The sequence below is a fragment of the Trichosurus vulpecula genome, chromosome 7, assembly GCF_011100635.1.
Source record: "Trichosurus vulpecula isolate mTriVul1 chromosome 7, mTriVul1.pri, whole genome shotgun sequence".
NCBI classification, from domain to species: Eukaryota; Metazoa; Chordata; class Mammalia; order Diprotodontia; family Phalangeridae; genus Trichosurus; species Trichosurus vulpecula.
The window spans coordinates 148,191,833-148,209,533 of record NC_050579.1 but is presented as its reverse complement, the minus strand read 5'-3'; the positions used below and the strand labels follow the sequence as shown (position 1 = coordinate 148,209,533).

Genomic DNA, 17,701 nt, shown 5'->3' with positions numbered 1-17,701 from the left:
AATTTGGGGAAACATTCTTTAATTTGGTTGCTGTTTATATTTTCTTACAGTATTATCAGAAAATCCAACCAGTTTCACTATTACTGTGACATCTGAAGCAGGAGAAAATGATGAAAGTAAGTGTATAGCTCTTCTACTTTTGATTTCCCCCAAATTCTCACCCAGGAATTTGAGGTATTTTAAGGTAAGGGTAATGATTGGGTGTTAAGGATCCACTTGTTGCACCAGGAAGTCTGAATCTTCAGTAGCATGCATATATATGTATATATGACTGGATTCTTGTCATGGCTTTTCTGCCAGTTAATAACATGGTCTTGGACACGTATCATTTCTCTGAGCCTGAGTTCCCTCCTCTGTAAAATGATGGCCTGTATTATATGATCTCTAAGGTTCCTTTTCTTTTTAAAAATATTTTATTTTGGGGCAGCTGGTGGTGCAGTGAGTAGAGCACCGGCCCTGGAGTCAGGAGGACCTGAGTTCAAATGCGGCCTCAGACACTTGACACATGTACTAGCTGTGTGACCTTGGGCAAGTCACTTAACCCCAATTGCCCTGCCTTCCCCAAAAAAACCCAAACAAAAATATTTTATTTTTCCCCCACTACATATAAAAATAATTTTTAACATTTGTTCTTTTTTTAAAAGTTTTGATTTCCAAATCCTTCCCCTGCCTCTCCTCCTTCCCTGAGACAGTAAGCAATTTGATACAGCTTATATGTGTGCAGTCATGTAAAACATTACCATATTTGTCATTTTGTGCAAGAAGGCTGGAACAAAAAAAAAAGAAACGGGAACTGAAAAATAGTATCCTTTAGTCTGTATTCAGACAACATCAATTCTTTCTCTGGAGGCAAATAGCATTTTTCATTGAGTCATTTGGGATTGTCTTAGATCGTTATATTGCTGAGAATAGCTAAGTCATTCACAGTTCTTCATCATACAGTATTGCTGCTACTGTGTCCAATGGTCTCCTGGTTATGCTCACTTCACTTTGTATCAGTTCATATAAGTCTTTCTAGGTTTTTCTGAACTCATCCTTATAATTTCTTATAACACAATAATATTCCAGTACAGTCATAAACTACATCTTTTTCAGCCATCCCCTCAACTGATGGGCATTCCCTCAATTTCCAGTTCTTAGCTACCACAAAAAGAGATGCTATATTTTTGTATAAATAGGCCCTTTTCCCTCTAAGGTTCCTTTAAAAAAAAGGTTCTGGATACAAAGACAGGAACTCAACATTTGTTCATGAATATTGAGTATCTTTTGTGAGCATCCATTGTCTAAATACTAGCTTATCGGAGAAATACAAAAGGTAATCAGCAAGAGAGATGTTTACCACCTAAAGCTTCCATCCTAAAACAGCCACTCATTGGAGATGATTTAATAATAGAACAGAACAAATAAGGCTGGACGTTTTAGCCCTACATGAAAGACATGGGTATTATTTCTGGATTTCTCGATATTATTAATTATTTCTTAGTATTGGGGTAGCTGTGCTTAGCAGTATTCAGAAGTCTCACGGTGTTACAACAGTAGCTCATGCTTTGCAGTTTACAGAGTACTCTCCTAACAGTATACCCATGAGAGAATACAAGCATTATGCTTATTTTACAGATGAGGAAATTGACCCTCATAATGATTGTGTGATCTCTTACACAGAAGCTAAGAAGCTCCAGAGCTCTGTGACTCAGCCTAAGTCTTTGAACTCCAGATTTGGGCGTTCTTTATACTCTGCTACTTCTAGGAAAGATTAGCATTTTTCCCCTTAAAGCATTGTTTTCATCGAAACACTGATAGAATCAGGTAGCTATAGTGGATAGAGATCTGGCCTTGAGGCCAGAAATATCTGGGTCCAAGTCCTTTGTCTGACTCCTTGGGTAAGTGACTTGACCTTTCAGTTGCCCAGGCAGTATCCTAAATTGAAGAGAAGGTGCTGATGATCTTTATTAGTAGAGGGAATTTCCTCTTAGAGACTTCCTTATAACATTGAAATCATAAATCCAGTTCCATTCCATAAACGGAAAAATTGAAAGGATTGGCTATAGCACTGCAAAGGAGACATTTGGGAAGAGATATCTGGATAGTATGCCTTCAGCACTATCAGAGGAAGGAGGTGCCTGGCCCAGACCTGAGCCTCTTGTGAACTTTGACAGGCTACTTCTCTGCTACAGTTTTGTATGTTCACCAAACTTTCTAGTCTTGATGTGGCTTTGCATGTGACAAGAGAAATTTTTGTTAAGTTATTAAATTGGCTTTCTGGTCTTAGTTATGCTCATGAATTCTCCCAGTCTTATTATCCCTGTTAACTGAGTTCCAAATTAATATAGCTGAGCCTTGGAGAATAGGGAGGTAAATTAGTGAGACCTTTTCTGATAGCCAGACCCACCTCTCACTGGAGTAGGTTTTAGTCTTTAAAGCTAAAGAAGTAGGGAAAAAAGGACCCAGGAAAGAAGGAGATATGGAAAAGAAGAAGTTGAGAGTGGTGGCAAGTGGTGGCATTAATAGGAGATTCAAATATTGTTTCTACTAGCTACTTTTTAAAAAAAAAAAAATCATCATCCCATGGCTTCCAGAAATGAGGCTATCCTTAGCTCTCACTTTTCTGTTTTAGCCACAAGTGGCCCTGTGTCCATCTGTTCCAAGATTCATGTTTGTTTCAGTATGGTAAAGAGGGACTTGGATAGTGGAATGGGCTTGGTTTTTTTGGTCCGTAAAACTGATTAGGAGAATCTAAATCAGAAACCAAATATAAGACAATGCTCTTCCTACAAGGGTCAGCTGTTTTACAGATATTCGAGCCTATGGGGATGGTCTTTTTGCTTACTAAAGACTCTGCTCATTATACGTGGAAAACAGAGGAGAACTCTAAATTCTGATTCTGTAATTGGAATTGGCCATAATTTCAGATTATGTTTTTCACATTTGCAGAATCTTATCAGTCAGTGCTTTGTACGCAAACTGGATCACAGGAAGATGCGTTTTTTGATGTTCTCCACCTAAACTGGAAGATCTCTATGGTCAGGAATTGTGGATTTTAGGCCCTTTGATTACTTTATAGCACCAGAAAGGATAATGTACATTATAGGTGTCCAGTAAATGCCTGGTGAAATAAATAGTAAATGAAGCACTTCATGTTATTTATAATTAGCTCAGTACCTTCATTGGCCACTCTTCATTAAGAAGACATCGTGGGATTCTCTCACTTTTAAGTGTCTCAGATAACTTTTCCCTCGGATCCTCTGCTTCTCAGAGAACTGGGTCTAGAACTCATCAGGCTGTATTGACATTGATCTTTTCTCTTGAACTTTGTTGTTAGGTAATCAGAACCATCAGTCCTTTTTTTCACAAGACTTAAATGACTGAATTCAGGAAGGTCTTTTAATTTTTTTTTTCCTCAAGACATTTTGGACCATGACAATAAATGGTGGAAGTAGCAGCTGAATAAAGTCATAAGGTGTCTTGGGTTTTTTTGTCTTTTATTTGTAAGTGGAATAAATAACTTCAAATCACAACCTAGGAAACTTAATTTTGATTACTTTTCTACCAAAAGTACGTTCTTGGGTTTTTTTATGCTTTTTAATACATGTCCTCCACAACTCTGAAAGATCATAGGATAATAGATTTAGAGCTAGAAGGGAACTTTAAGGTCATCTAATCCAACCCCCTCATTTTACAGATGAAGAAATTACAACTCGGAGAAGTTAAGTAATTTGTCCAGGGCCACTCCTAATAAGTGTCAAAGACAGCATTTAAATTCAGGTCTTCCTGACTCCAAGTCCAGCACTCCATTCAGTAAACCCCGCCCCATGTCATATGTTTGATTTTTTTTTTTAATAAACTGTACAGGTAAAGCAATCTGTAAAGAATTGGATTCTTTGTATATGTAGAGCTTTTATCAGATTGCGTGCCATCTTGAGGGTGGGAAGGAGGCAGAGGCAATTTGAAACTTAAAATCTTATGGAAGTGAATGTTGAAAACTAAAATTAAATTAATTTGAAGAAAGAGAATTAGATTCTTCAGATATTTTTATTCAGATTAATTTTACAATTTTGTCAGAAAACCTCGGTTATTTTTAAGTTAAACACTAAATAGAACAAAGCATGCACTTTAAACAGTTCACTTTTGGGGAGGTAAACATCTGCAGTTCATTATGTTAATTTCAGTCTGTGTCTCTGTGTTTAAGTGGGGGTTGAAGGGTAGACTATTTTGCCATGTTGCATTAGGAAGATAACCACTTTTAACAAACCCGGCAGATGTTTAAGTTATTTAATTTTTGTACAGTTTTAATTTTTCTTACTAAATAATAAATGTATTTGAATCTTTATACCTTAATATAATTTTTTACTGTTAGTTTTAATGTGAAATGCTTATATAGAGAATTGTAGGTTTATTTTAACTATTAAAAAAGAATTATATTTTTATATGAAATATTTCTATAAAGATTTTATTTAGCACTGCATAGAAACTTAAAATATTAGGTTACACAGCTTCTCCTTGTTTGGTGACTAGGACTGGCAAGAGAGGCTTTTTAAGTTTTAAAACGATTTCTGAATTTAGAATAAATTTATCCAAATGATGAAAACAATCCTCCAACATGCGTAGAAGCTACAGTTGTTAAAAACAACCCGTATTATCACTTTGGTGATCTCTGATGAATCCTAATGCTTACGTCACTTTCACTGATTCACTGATATAACTTTCAAAAGCCTTATCAGCAGAATTTTGAAGAGTTTACACTATGGCCTGAAATATATAGTTATTATGCAAGAATGGTTATTGACTGCTTAAAATATAATCAGTTTTTCTAAAGTCGTTCATTCTTTGTGTAAAAAAAAAAGCCGGGGGGGGGTGCAATCCTAGTATTGGAGAAAATGAACCAGGGGTAATGCTTACTCCGGTCCCTTTTTTAAGTGTCAGGTTTTGTTTTGTTTTGTTTTTTAATTAAAGGAAAAAACCCTAGTAATTTTTATCCGTCTAGTTTCTCAGATATGTGATAAACTCCAAGCAAGAAAGCTTCGTTTTTTTTTTATTTTTGCTGTTCTGTAAGCAAACATTTAATATATTGATGTTCCAATCAAAGATAGCTTCTCCACCCAATAAATAGCCTTGTTTTATTCCATATGCAAAGCTATTATGGTTGAAATGCTGATTTAGCAGGTATGTTGGAAACAGTGTGCTGTAGATTTTAAGATGTTAACATGATGCTTCCCTTTTGTTTCTTAGCTGTCCAGACAACCCTTAAGTTTACTTATGGAGAAAAGTATCCAGATGAAATGCCTCGATATGAAATATTCTCCCAGGAAAATCTAGAAGATAATGATGTCTCAGATATATTAAAATTATTAGAATTACAAGTAAGAAAAAGGGAACATTTTGTTATTTTCTTGTTATTGTTTCATTGGTCTGAAGTAGTAAGCACTGGTTATAAAGACTGCAAAATGCTACCAGTTGTTAAACATCTTAGCGTTAAAAAGTTCCTTATTTTTCTATAATGGATGTAACTCCAAAGACGAATTCTTCTTGTAGACTGTGGGAAGGGCATTTACTACGTTGGACTTCATTTTCCTCAAGTGCAAAAAGAAAAGAGTTGGATTCAATACTCTACATTTTCTAACAGCTATAGCACTCTGTGCGCACAGAACTAAAAGCTGGAACACTTGTGTTCCAGTCCTGCCAGTAATTTTGCTTTGTGACCTTAAACAAATAACTTCATGTGTTTGGATATCATCTATAAAATGAGGGGATACAACTTGACACTTTGTAATTCTATTCAGGATGTTTGGATAATGCAGCTTTTAAACCTGAAGACTTTAGAGAATCCTAAAGAGCTGGAAGGGCTCTTCTGTCATCTGGGCCAACCCTTCTTCCCTCTACCCCAGGAAAGATTATGATTTGTACAAGGTCACAGAACTAGGAAGTGGAGCTAGGAATTAAACCTTGACTCCTTCAGTGCTTTTTCTTCTCTACCACATTTCTTTACCCCACCCCACCCCAAAAAAAAAGAAAAGAAAAATTAAGCATTGAGCACATAGACACCTATCTTCAGTTTGCAAATGACCCTATTTTCAGTGGCAGTCCTCCTTACCTCTGGGATTCCCACAGCTGTCAGATCAGTTGTAGAAAAAACCTGGAACCTTTTGAGATTCTTTAGATTCAGAAGTGGAAGAAGAGATGCACAAAAGCAATAATAGCTTAGAAGGACTACTTAGAGTATTCCCCCTGCACCAAACTGCCTGTTCTTCCCTTGCTCCCCATCCCCCATCCCCACCTATGTACAGTTTGTTACACTTCTGAAATTTCACCAACTTCATTTGGGTTGACAAATTGGCTCTTTTAAAAATGCACATAATACAAACTAAGGGATCTGTTCATTCACCCTGCAGTGTGAATTAATTCAATCACTTGTACCAAAGGAATGAGAGTTTGAGTGGGGAGAGACAGGGAAGGAGGAATGTAAATTTGGAGCATGGAGCATTTGGGGGAACGTAGGGCAAATAGAATTGAGGTTCTGCAGTAGGAAAACATGAAAACATTAGTGACCCAGAAAGTTGCAGAAAAGGAGGTAGAAAAGGTACCAAAGATAAATTTTAATCTACTTCAAAACCTCCCAGGGCCTGAGGAAGTGGGGTGGTAACACCCTGTTTTTGTAGTACAGTTCAGGCAAGTTCTCTATTAATATTATGGATCAGCTACATTATAAATGTAAAGATTTTTGTGTCTTAGTTTGGAAACCTAACCACTTTTGAACCATTGTTTCTACGAGAAAATGCATTCCAAGTTCTGAACCCCTGACTTAAAACTTAATTTTGGAATGCAGTTCATTTATAAGTTGGAAGGTTGCTTGGCTTTTTTGTGTGTCAGACCATTTCATGTATAAAGAAAGCCAAGGCAGAGTTAAAACAGGAAATTTTGACAAAATCTTAAATGTCTCTAAAATCATCATTTAATTATTTTTCTTTTAAAAATATTTTCTATAAATAAGTGATTCAGAAAATCTCAGAAGTTAAGGTTTCAAGAAAAGAACATCAGCCATCTGTAATCGGGGCTTCTGCTTTCTTCCTTTCCTCCCACTCTAAATAACTGCCTTCTGATTTGTGACCTTGTCATTGAATTGAAACTGTTCTCTCCAAAGTGACCAGTGATTTTTTAAATTTCCAAATCTAATGGCCTTTTCTCCACCTTCATTCTTGCTTACCTTCCTGTAACCTTTGGCACTGTTAGTCACCATCTTCAGCTTGATATTATCTTCTCTAGATTTTTGTGATATTGGTCTCTTTGGGTTCTCCTCTTACCTTTCTCAGTCTTCTTTGCTAGATCTTCATCCAGGTCACACCTGCTAACCTTCAAGCTATCTATGCAAATGATTTTCAGGATGTGGCCCTAATCTGTCTCTTGACCTCTAACCTCACATTTCCAACTGCTTATTAGACATCTTGAACTAAACATCCACTAGATGACTTCATCTTAACTTTTCCAAAACTGAATTCACTGTCTTTGCCCGCAATCCCTCCTTTCTTCCTAACTTCCCTGTTACTATAAAAGGGTACCGTCATCCTCCCAATCACCTCGACTCACAACTTAGATCTTATCCTCAGTTCTTCAATCTCTCTCTCTTCTCCTATCCCCAGTATTAGTTGCCAAGTCTTGTCAATTCTACCTTTATAACATCTCTTATATGTCTGTCTCCCCTCTGACATGGGTACCACCTTGGTGCAAGTCCTCATCACCTAATGCTTGGACTGTTGCAAGTCTCTCCCTACCTTTGTCCATCTTCCATTCTGCTACCCAATTTATCTTCTTAAAGCACAGGTCTGACCATGTCACCTCCCCTTAATCAATAAATTCCAGTAGCTCACTGTTGCCTTGAGAATTTAATATAAAATCCTGTGTTTGGTTTTTAAAAGCCTTTCATAACCTGATCCCTTCCTGCCTTTCTAGTCTTCTTAGATCTTACAGTCCCCCCAATACTCTGGTGATCCCATGAACACTGTTCTCCATGCTATTTTTCACACACTGTGTTCCATCTCCCGACTTCGCATTTTCACTTGTTCATCCCTTGTGTCTGTAATGCATATCCTTCTCATAACCACTTCCTGGCTTCTCTGGCTTCCTTCAAGTTTCAGCTAAAATCCCATCCTCTGTTTAAAAAGCCTTTCTTGTTTCCCCTTAATGCTAGTGCATTCCTTCTCAGATTATCTCCAACTTACGCTGTAACATATCTTTGTTTCTGCATAAGCAGTATGCCTGTCGTCTCCCCCTTAGACTGTGAGGTCCTTGAGAGAAGGGGCTGTCTTTTGTCTCTTTTTTATGTTTTCATCCCTCAGCACAGTGCCTGGGACATGGTACTTAATTAATGTTTATTGACTGATTGACATATTGGTTATTTGACCACTGGAGAAATCCCTTAGCCTTACCTTTGTTTTTGGCACTTCTCGAAGACTAAGTTGTAGAGAGGGTGTTGACTGATTGGTAGAGACTTTTCTCATTCTCAGTGAAATTATAGGTTTAATCCTTGTCTCTATATATATTGTTAGTGTTCATAATAACAGGTTACTTGGATGAGTTTCCTTGTAGACTTTTGAAAATTTTGCCTTTCTTCGGCATTGTAGGCAGAAGAAAACCTTGGGATGGTAATGATCTTCACTCTAGTATCAGCTGTTCAAGAAAAACTAAATGAAATTGTGGATCAGATCAAAACTAGAAGAGAAGAAGAAAAGAAGCAGAAAGAAAAAGAAGCAGAAGAGGCAGAAAGGGTATGAAAAAGACAAGGTTTATTTTCTGGGAAGTGGCTTTTTATTTCCTAAATTCATATTTTTATTACTTGGTGAATTACAACAAAAATGATGCCCCTTTTCCTTTGGTTGGTGGTACAGCAGGGAGTACTAACTCGGGTTCCAGCAGTGAAATTAAAACTCAGGTATTATACCACAAAGTCTGAATGATATCAGATGGGTTAAAAGTGGTTTTGTATTGTCAGTCTCTGTTTAAAATATTCCATATAAGTAAAATACTCCACAAAAATAAAATCCTTATTAAAAACTCCCTACATTGCTTTGTGAAAGTTGCAAATATTTGTTATAAGGATTTTAGGAACTACAAAAACATTGGTTTCTTAGCATTATTATTAGCATAAGGGTTAAGTACTTATTTTAAAAGACTCATTGGCCATAATCGCTGTCTTATTTTGCTTTCTTACTACTAATAGCCATTTGTGTACATCTTGTGTTTTCCTTATCTTTTGTATTGATAGAATCATGAACTTCTTCTCCCAAATGCCATTGAACCCTAATGTGGGCAGCCTGTGGGAAAAAAAGTCTTCTTTGGTACAATGATAAGTACCAAAGCAAGCAGAAAGGAGGTTAATTATTTTGAAACATTTTACTAGGATTGACTGAAATATGTTAATTTAACCTTCCTGCTCTAGTTGCCAGTTGATAACTTTTCAGTGTCCAGGAATTTGGGAAGCAGGGTTAATACTTGGCTTTAGAATTATGGACTCAGTTATCTGTACCTTATATATCTGTTTTTGTTTTCTAAGCAATGTTTCCATGGCACTCCTGTAACAATTGAGAATTTCTTAAGTTGGAAGGCCAAGTTTGATGCAGAGCTCTTAGAAATTAAAAGGAAAAGAATGAAGGAAGACGAACAAGCTGGAAAAAATAAATTAAGTGGTATGATTTTGTTTCCTTTCTTCCAGGACATCATGTTCATGTCCCAGCAAGAAGAACATTTGGGAAAAATTTTGACAAATACATAGTAATTTATATTCTTGCTAATTTTTGTGGTATCTTTATGAAAAAAGGAAGTTGGGAAGTTGCAGGTTGTATTTTACAGATGTAGAAAAAAGTGTATAATGTGGTAAATTGATATTTATAAGCTTTTCAGTGCCAGAGTCAAGCTATATTATCATCACTGTTTATATCAGTCTAAAGCTCACTGTATTCCCCTTTTGTCACAGCATGATACAGACTAAAGGGCTCTGACTTAGAACCTGGGTATAAATTCTGGGCTTGCCACTTAATACCTATAGGATTATGGGTAATTCATTTCTGTGGCACTCAGTTTTCACATCTGTAAAATGACAGAATTGGACCAGATAACCTCAAAGAAATTCCATACTCAGAATGACCCCAGCTCAGTTCTGAACTCAGACCTTTATCAAAGATCATAGATTTAGGACCAGAAGGGATCTTTAGCACTCATTTTATAGATGAGAAATGGAGGCCTAGGTAAATTGACCTGCCTAATAGTGTTGTACAAGTAGTAAATTGCAGAGCTGAGATTTGAACCCAGGTCCTTTGACGTCAAATCCCAAACACTTTCAGCTGTATGACACTGCTCTGTGACTCTAGGCATGCCACTTCAGCTCCCTGAGTCTCAGTTTCCCCTTCTTTAAAATGGGAATGATATATAATAGCCCTTACCTCACAGGGGTGTTGTAAATGTCAAATGAGATAATGTACATAAAGTGATTGGTGAACCTCTAGGGACATAAATGTCAGCTGCTATGGTCTCATACTAATGTGAATAGATCCCATGTATCCTTCAGCCATGCTGGGTAACTTCCAAAATGCGTTGAAATTGAGTGGCAGCTTGGTAAAGTGGAAGGAATGCTTGATTTGTAGTCAAAAGTTCTGGATTCATATCCCAGCTCTGCCATTTACCTGCCTGTGTGCTTCAGCTCTCTAGGCCTCAGTTTCCTCATTTGTAAAATAAAACGAGGGACTCTACGGCCTCTGAAGTTTCTTCTAGCTCAGAATTTATTATCATATGATGAGAGCAACATATTCCTTCTTGTTTCATTATCATTCTAGAGGGAGTCTGGGCTTTTTTTTTTCTTGAGGAGGGTGAAGAAAACCATTCACTCTAATGAAAATATACTGATTTCTCTCAGGAAAACAACTGTTTGAAACCGATCACAATCTTGACACATCTGATATCCAGTTCCTGGAAGAAGGTACGCCAACTATGACTTTAGAATTGTAATATGTGAAAATTTAGTAGCTTGTGTTTTCTTTTCCAACATACTGAAAATGAAGAACTTCCTCTTAGTATAAAAAGATGTCAGGAATTTTAAAAAGCGTTCTTTATTGTTGAAGATATTTGTCAACTTTTTACATTTAACACATATTAAAATTGGTTATTAACTTTAAAAATTATTCTATGTATGAGCAAAACTTGAACAAGAATAGTATCAGTTTCTAAGTTAAGAAAAACCAAAGGTCTTAAAAATCCAGCAATAGCGTCACTCCAGCCACTTTTTTTTTCAATTGTTCTACATAAATCCACATAAGCTACTTTCCAAGTCCTCTGGTGGCTTTGAGAGAAATCTGCGAGGTATCCCTAACACTGACCTTCTTTCTTATCACAGCCTCCCCCCTTTTACTGCTACTCCTCCTGGCACTAACTTCCCTTCCTCGAGTGCTTGCTCCCCAGATCCATCAGCTCGACACCTTCTGGCTTTACTTTTCTTCCTACCTGTCTTCTACATTGTGATCAGACATTGTTACCCCTCGAATAGCACCTTACAACTCCTTATCCCCTTGACTGAAATGCTGATCCCCCACCAGGAGTCACACCTCCTGTCCTATTTCTCCTTTCCTATTCCTGAGATTCTAAGAATGGCTCAGTTTGATTCCTGGCCCTGATATTTAATGACTGTTGGCAAATCACTTGGATTCTTTGGGCTTCCAGTTTATAAAATGAAAGTTTTGGACTAGATGATCTCTTAGGTCCCTTCCAGTTTATTGGGCAACAAACATTTATTAATATTAAGCAGATACCACATGCCAGGCACTATACTAAACATCGGAGATCCAAAGGAAGGCAAACATAGTCTATACCCTCAAGGAAGTTATCTTCTAATGGGATAGAATGGGATCCTTCTGGAACTACCTATTTTAATCCTATGATGATGCATCTTATGTGCCCTTTAGAGGCAGCTGGGTGACTTGGTGGAAAGAGTGCATGGCCTGGAGTCAGAAAGACCCGAGTTCAGCTTCTGCCTCAGACACTTGCTAGCTGTGTGAGCCTGGGGCTAGTCACTTATCTCTATTTGCCTTATTTTCCTCAACTGTAAAATAGGGAATTATATAGTAGCACCTACCTCATATGGTTGTTACGAGGATCAAATGAGCTAATATTTGTAAAGTGGTTAGCACAGTGCCTGGCATATAGTAGGTACATAATAAATGCTTATGCCCTCTTCTACTTGCCCATTAACTATTAGACTTTAAAATTCAGCTCCAGTGCCAGGAAATCTATCTTGATTCCTCTTCTCTCTCGGGTTCCAGTGCCCTTTCCCCATAAATTACTTTGTTCATATTTTATATTCAGTTCTATACATACTTGTGACCCCTGCCTCAGTGGCACGTAGACTACTTAAAGGAACTGTTTGATTCTTGGCTGTTGTATCCTTAGCACTTAGCACAGCACCTGTGGCTTAGTAAGTTCTTATTGAACCCATCCCTGCTCTTTAACTCACCAGGCCTCGAACACAGAACACCTTTCTTCTTAGCAGGAAACAGTGGGAGAAATTTGTAGGAGACATATCTAGGGATTTGGGGGGAAACTACTTGGTCAATATGAACCAACCATATGATATAGCAGCTAAAAAAGTAATCATGATCTTGGGTTCTATCAAAAGAGGCAGTCATTTTCAGGAATACAGAGGTATTCTTACATAGTCTTGCTGTGCCTTGACCAATTTTGTTTTCTTTTTCAATATGTTGGAAAAGAAAAAACTACTTTTCTGTTTGTTTTGGGTACCACATTTTAGCTGGAACACTGATAAGCTTGAGAAAGTCCATAGAATAGTAAAAGGTCTTAAGGATGGGTTGAAGGAATTAAATATCCTAGAGAAGAAAAGATTTGGGGGGATGTGCCTATTGTCTCTTAAGTATTTAAAGGAATGTCCTCTAGGAGGAAAATTAGACTTACTCTGTTTGCCCCAGAGGGCAGAAATAGAAGCAGTGAGCCTAAGTTGAAAAGAAGATTTGGGCTTGAAATAAAGAAAAGCTGTTTTGTGATTGTTCTATGAATACACTGTTATACATTTTATTATATATTCAATTATATAAAGTACTATGATTTTGAAGTCAAAATCATAGGTTTAAAGACAGTGAACATTCACTAAGTGCCTGTATGCCAGTTACCGTGCTGGGCGTGAGATGATGTTGTTTCTCATTTCAGTCATGTCTGACTCTTTGTGACGCATTTGGGGTTTTCTCGGCAAAGATACTGGAATGGTTTGCTATTTCCTTCTCTGGCTCATTTTATAGATGAGGAACTGAGAAAAACAGTGTGAAGTGACTTGCCCAGTGTCTGAGGCCACATTTGAACTTAGGTCTTCTTGACTCCAGGCCTGGTGAAGCACCCTATCCACTATGCCACCTAGCTGGACATGGGATACAGAAGTGAAAAATGACAGTCTCTTGCTCTTAAGGAGCTTGCAACTTTTGTTTGATCCCTGAGTGGACCAGTTAAGTTGACTTTATTCTTTGGGCCTTAGGCTTTACCCTGAATTGTGGCAAGCCAGCTCTCCAGTGCATGAGGTATCAAGGGATCCTAAATGAGACTGTAAGAATCTGTTCAAATCAATCCACTTAGAAAGATTTCTTGAGCTCCTACTGTGTACTTTGCCATATAGAAATCTATCAGTACTGCCAGGAACGGCATGAATTACAACCAAACAATGGTCAGATCGTTAGTATCATCTTTAGATCGATCGATTAAGTCAGACACGAGTGACTAACAACAATGCTGTACATAATAAACATGTGCCTGTTTTTATTACAAAAACTCATTCTTGCTATCATTTGAACCAAAAGTCATGAGTTTTGAATAATTGCATTTCCATGAGGAAATCTAGAAGTTCTATTTAGTTATTCCACTGAGTTGCATCTGTTCCTAAGGAAATAATAAAAAATGTGTTTCTTTTTTTTTTACAGCTGGTAACAGTGTGGAAGTAGATGAATCTTTGTTCCAAGAAATGGATGACTTGGAGCTAGACGATGACGAGGATGATCCTGATTTTAATCCAGTTGATTTAGAGAGTGACTAGCAACTAGACTGACTAATGAACTGGTGGTGTCAGCAGTATGCGAGTCCCCTCCTTGTATCTCCGCTTGCAGAGAAGCTGGAATGCCACAGCATCTGTGGCTTTGCTGAGCGTGTGTTGGTTTCCTTTTCTTTTTTCTAAGAAAAAAATAATTTTAATTTTCAGAAGAATATTCTTCTGATGACTTTCATCATTGTGCTTAATAAATTGACTTGAAAATTTCAACTGTAAAGTATCCAGTGCATTTTGATGGCATCAAGCAGTCTCCGTGTTTGTGAGCAGAAAGGAAGGCCTGCCCAGGCTAAATGTGACTTCGTGGGTGTCCTCAATATGGGGGAATCCATGGAGCATTCCTGGGGCTGTCTCAGAGTCATGTTTCATGTGACCATAGTGATAAAATATATCCTTTTTGTGGAAGAGAGAGTATAGAGGTATGGTATATGGAATCAGAATATCAAAATTGAATTCTGGCTTTTCTGTTTAGCACTGCTGATTGCTCTAGGCCTGTTTCCTCATCTCTAAAGTGAAGAGTTTGAATTAGGTGACCTTTAAGATTCCTTCCAGCTCTAAATTTTATGATCCTTTCCCACCCTGCACCTTATGAGGTCACAGATTTAATGCTTGAAGGGGACCTTGGATGCCCTTTACCCATTGTGAGGAGACTGACAACAGGGAAGTTAAAGGGACTTGACCAAAGTCACACAGTTAGTGTCAGAGCTTAGGAACTTGGGTGGAGGGGGGCAGTAATTCCTAATTGAAATTAGCTTCCTCGATTTGCCTTATTTTGGATCAGTCTAATTAATTCCAGCTAGAGAAGTCAGGATGGCTATATCATCATGTGGGTCAGACTTCAGTCTGCCCCCTAAACTCCACACTTTCCTTCTTTGGAGATAGACCTCATGGTTAAAAACTAAAAATGACCCAACTAGAGCTAATTAATCTCTGGGGAATCATTTGTTCTTTATGCTTTTCAAGAAATATATGGGGCACCTATCTTGCCAACACAGTGAAATGACAGGTGAACCATTAGTGTGCAAAGGGCAGGCTTCTTTCAGTGCATAACTCAGAGGACTAACCTGAGTTGTCATCAGAAGTTGGTAATAGTGTGGAAGCAGTGAATCTGTTCCAGGAAATGATCCACATAGCTCTTAGTAGGCTGATTACTTAATTTGCATGTGAGTAACTAGGTGGCACAGTGGATAGAGTGCCTCACCAGGCCTGTAGTCAGGAAGACCTGAGTTCAAATCTGGCCTCTGAAACTAGCTGTGTGACCCTGGGCAAGTGACTTAACCCTCTCTGCTTCAATTTCCTCATCCGTAAAATGATCTGGAGAAGCAAATGGCAAATCGCTTCAGTACCTTTGCCAAGAAGAAGCTGAACAGCAACAACAAGGTTTCTTGGGGTATCACATAGTATACTGGAACTTTTTTGAGTTTGAATCTTGGCTCTACTACATAATAACTGGGGTCTTGGTCCAGTCTGTTAATGTACCTGGGTCCTGTTGACTTCATCTGTAAAAATAAAAGAGCGAGAGACTCCTCACTTGAATTCCCCTCTGTCTCTGAATCCTGTAAACCCATTTCATCAGACCATTGTAGATCAGTCGCTAACTTAAGAGTCTTAGTTACTTGGGGGCACTGAGAGGTTGAAGGACTTGCCTGTGATCCCACTGTGACAAGCCAAACTTGAACTCAGCTCTCCCAAATTCTAACACTGGCTCTCCACTATATCACGCATCTTTTATTACTTCAAGGTTAAAAATAAATCAGAGTGATCTCCAGCTAGTCAGTCAATAAGCATTTATCAAGTACCTACCATGTGCCAGGCGCCATTCTAAGTACTGGCTTAGGCATAGAGGACTTAACAATGATAATAATTTTCTTAGAATAGTCAAACAGCATTTGCTTACTAGTTTCAAAGTGAGCTGTGGGAGTTTGACTCATGAATTACATGGAGAGTAAAAAACACTTGCTATTTATACAAACCTAGCTTAAACAGTTTTTTTTTTTTGAGGGGTGAAATAAATACCTTTAAGAGGATTTAAGCAGGGGAAAGGCCATAAAATTGATAGGAGGGAATAGATCTCAGCGACATAATTTTAAAACAGTTTGGGAGAGCAAAGACAGAATTGTATTGGAAAGGTCCTAGCTATGAAGAGAAAACGGCTTAAGGTCTAGTTGCCAGGCTTTCATTAAAGTTGGAATTTTATTGTTTTCTTCCATGGAGAGTAAATATTAACACACCATAGTGGTTGTGTCTGTAGCTTATAGCCAAAGAGAATTGCTTAGACTTGCATGCTTGCGCATAGTTGGGGAGCCAGTATGTGTCGGTCAACAAGTATATCGGGCAGCTAAGTGGCTCAGTGGATAGGGTGCTAGGCTTACAATCAGGAAGATAAGGCACTAGCTGTATGACCTTGGGCAAGTCACTTAACCCCTGTTTACCTTAATCCACTGGAGAAGGAAATGGCTAGACACTCCAGTGTCTTTGCCAAGAAAACTCCATGCCGTGGTGTTGGCATATAGTCAGACACAACTCAACAACAACAAACATCAGGCATTGTGCAAAGTACTGGGGATACAGAGAAAGGCAAATTTTTCTTGAGCTCACATTGGACTTGTACCTCAGTCTTTTTTCATCTCTTAAGAGTGGCCCTCTATCCATTATCCCATACTGCCTCTCAAGTGGGCTTTGTCACTTCAGAATGTGGACACAACAAGGTACCTACCTTACCTAGTTGACAGACATAAGCATTGATGATCTAGGGGAAAGAAATTCCAGTATTTGACTTTTCAAGTGACACCAGGTAAATATTACCAGAACAGAGACCATTATGATGAAGACCCCTGAGCCCTGGCCAGTGGCCACATTTTTAATGTGAAATTCCAATACGAGAGTATTGTAGTATTTTGAGGTGTGGTCAATAGGAGTTGCCCATAGAAATGACAGAGACTAATTTTAACTTAGCTGTTTTCAGATTTTCTAGCCCATTTCTAATGTATTAATAACCCCAGGAAAATAAAGAAAAATGGCCTGAAGAGGAAAGGTTATTCTAATAAGGGAAAAAAATAATATTGCTGTTATGCCTTTATGGGACTCAGGAGCCGCTGTAATCTATTTCATTTGATCATCACAACCCTGGGAGATAGGTCCTAAAGTGAAGCAGACAGAGGTTAAGCGACTTGACCAGGGTCACTGTTAGTAATTGTCTAAGGTGGGATTTGAATTCAGATCTTCCTGACTCCAGGCCCAGTATTCTATCCACTAAACCATCTAGCTGCCTTCATAATTTGAACCTTTTCATTGAAAAAAATAGTAATCACTTGTAGTAATAATAAAAGTGAATTTTAATGTACTGAACTTAAATTCTAAGGAATTTGGAACTAAGGAGAAGCAAGTACTGTTTTCAAAAAGTCATGAATTTCTGAGTGTGTTGGGGCCTTGAAAACATGCATTTATTCCAAGGAAGAGTCAAAAAATTCTATGGTATCTTGATCCATTTTGGGGGTGGGGGGGTGTGTGAGAGGAGGTATATTTTCTCGAAATGTTTTAAAAAGGAATTTTTGAAACTAACCATGTACATTAGCACTGGCCCCAAAAGAAAAAAGTAGACCACATGTAAAATTTTGCTGCCTTTTT

General features: G+C 37.9%; 1 protein-coding gene across 1 annotated transcript in view; it reads left to right on the top strand.

Moving 5' to 3' along the window:
- RWDD1 (RWD domain containing 1) overlaps positions 1–15,610 on the top strand; it is a 30,392-nt gene extending 14,782 nt beyond the window's left edge. Inside the window, exons 2-7 of the mRNA XM_036766463.1 lie at positions 51–116; positions 5,227–5,357; positions 8,613–8,756; positions 9,542–9,674; positions 10,898–10,960; positions 13,953–15,610. Coding sequence (XP_036622358.1) covers positions 51–116; positions 5,227–5,357; positions 8,613–8,756; positions 9,542–9,674; positions 10,898–10,960; positions 13,953–14,065 — 650 coding nt within the window. The 3' untranslated portion in view covers positions 14,066–15,610. The remainder of the gene's footprint in view (positions 1–50; positions 117–5,226; positions 5,358–8,612; positions 8,757–9,541; positions 9,675–10,897; positions 10,961–13,952) is intronic.
- Positions 15,611–17,701: the final 2,091 nt, after the last annotated feature.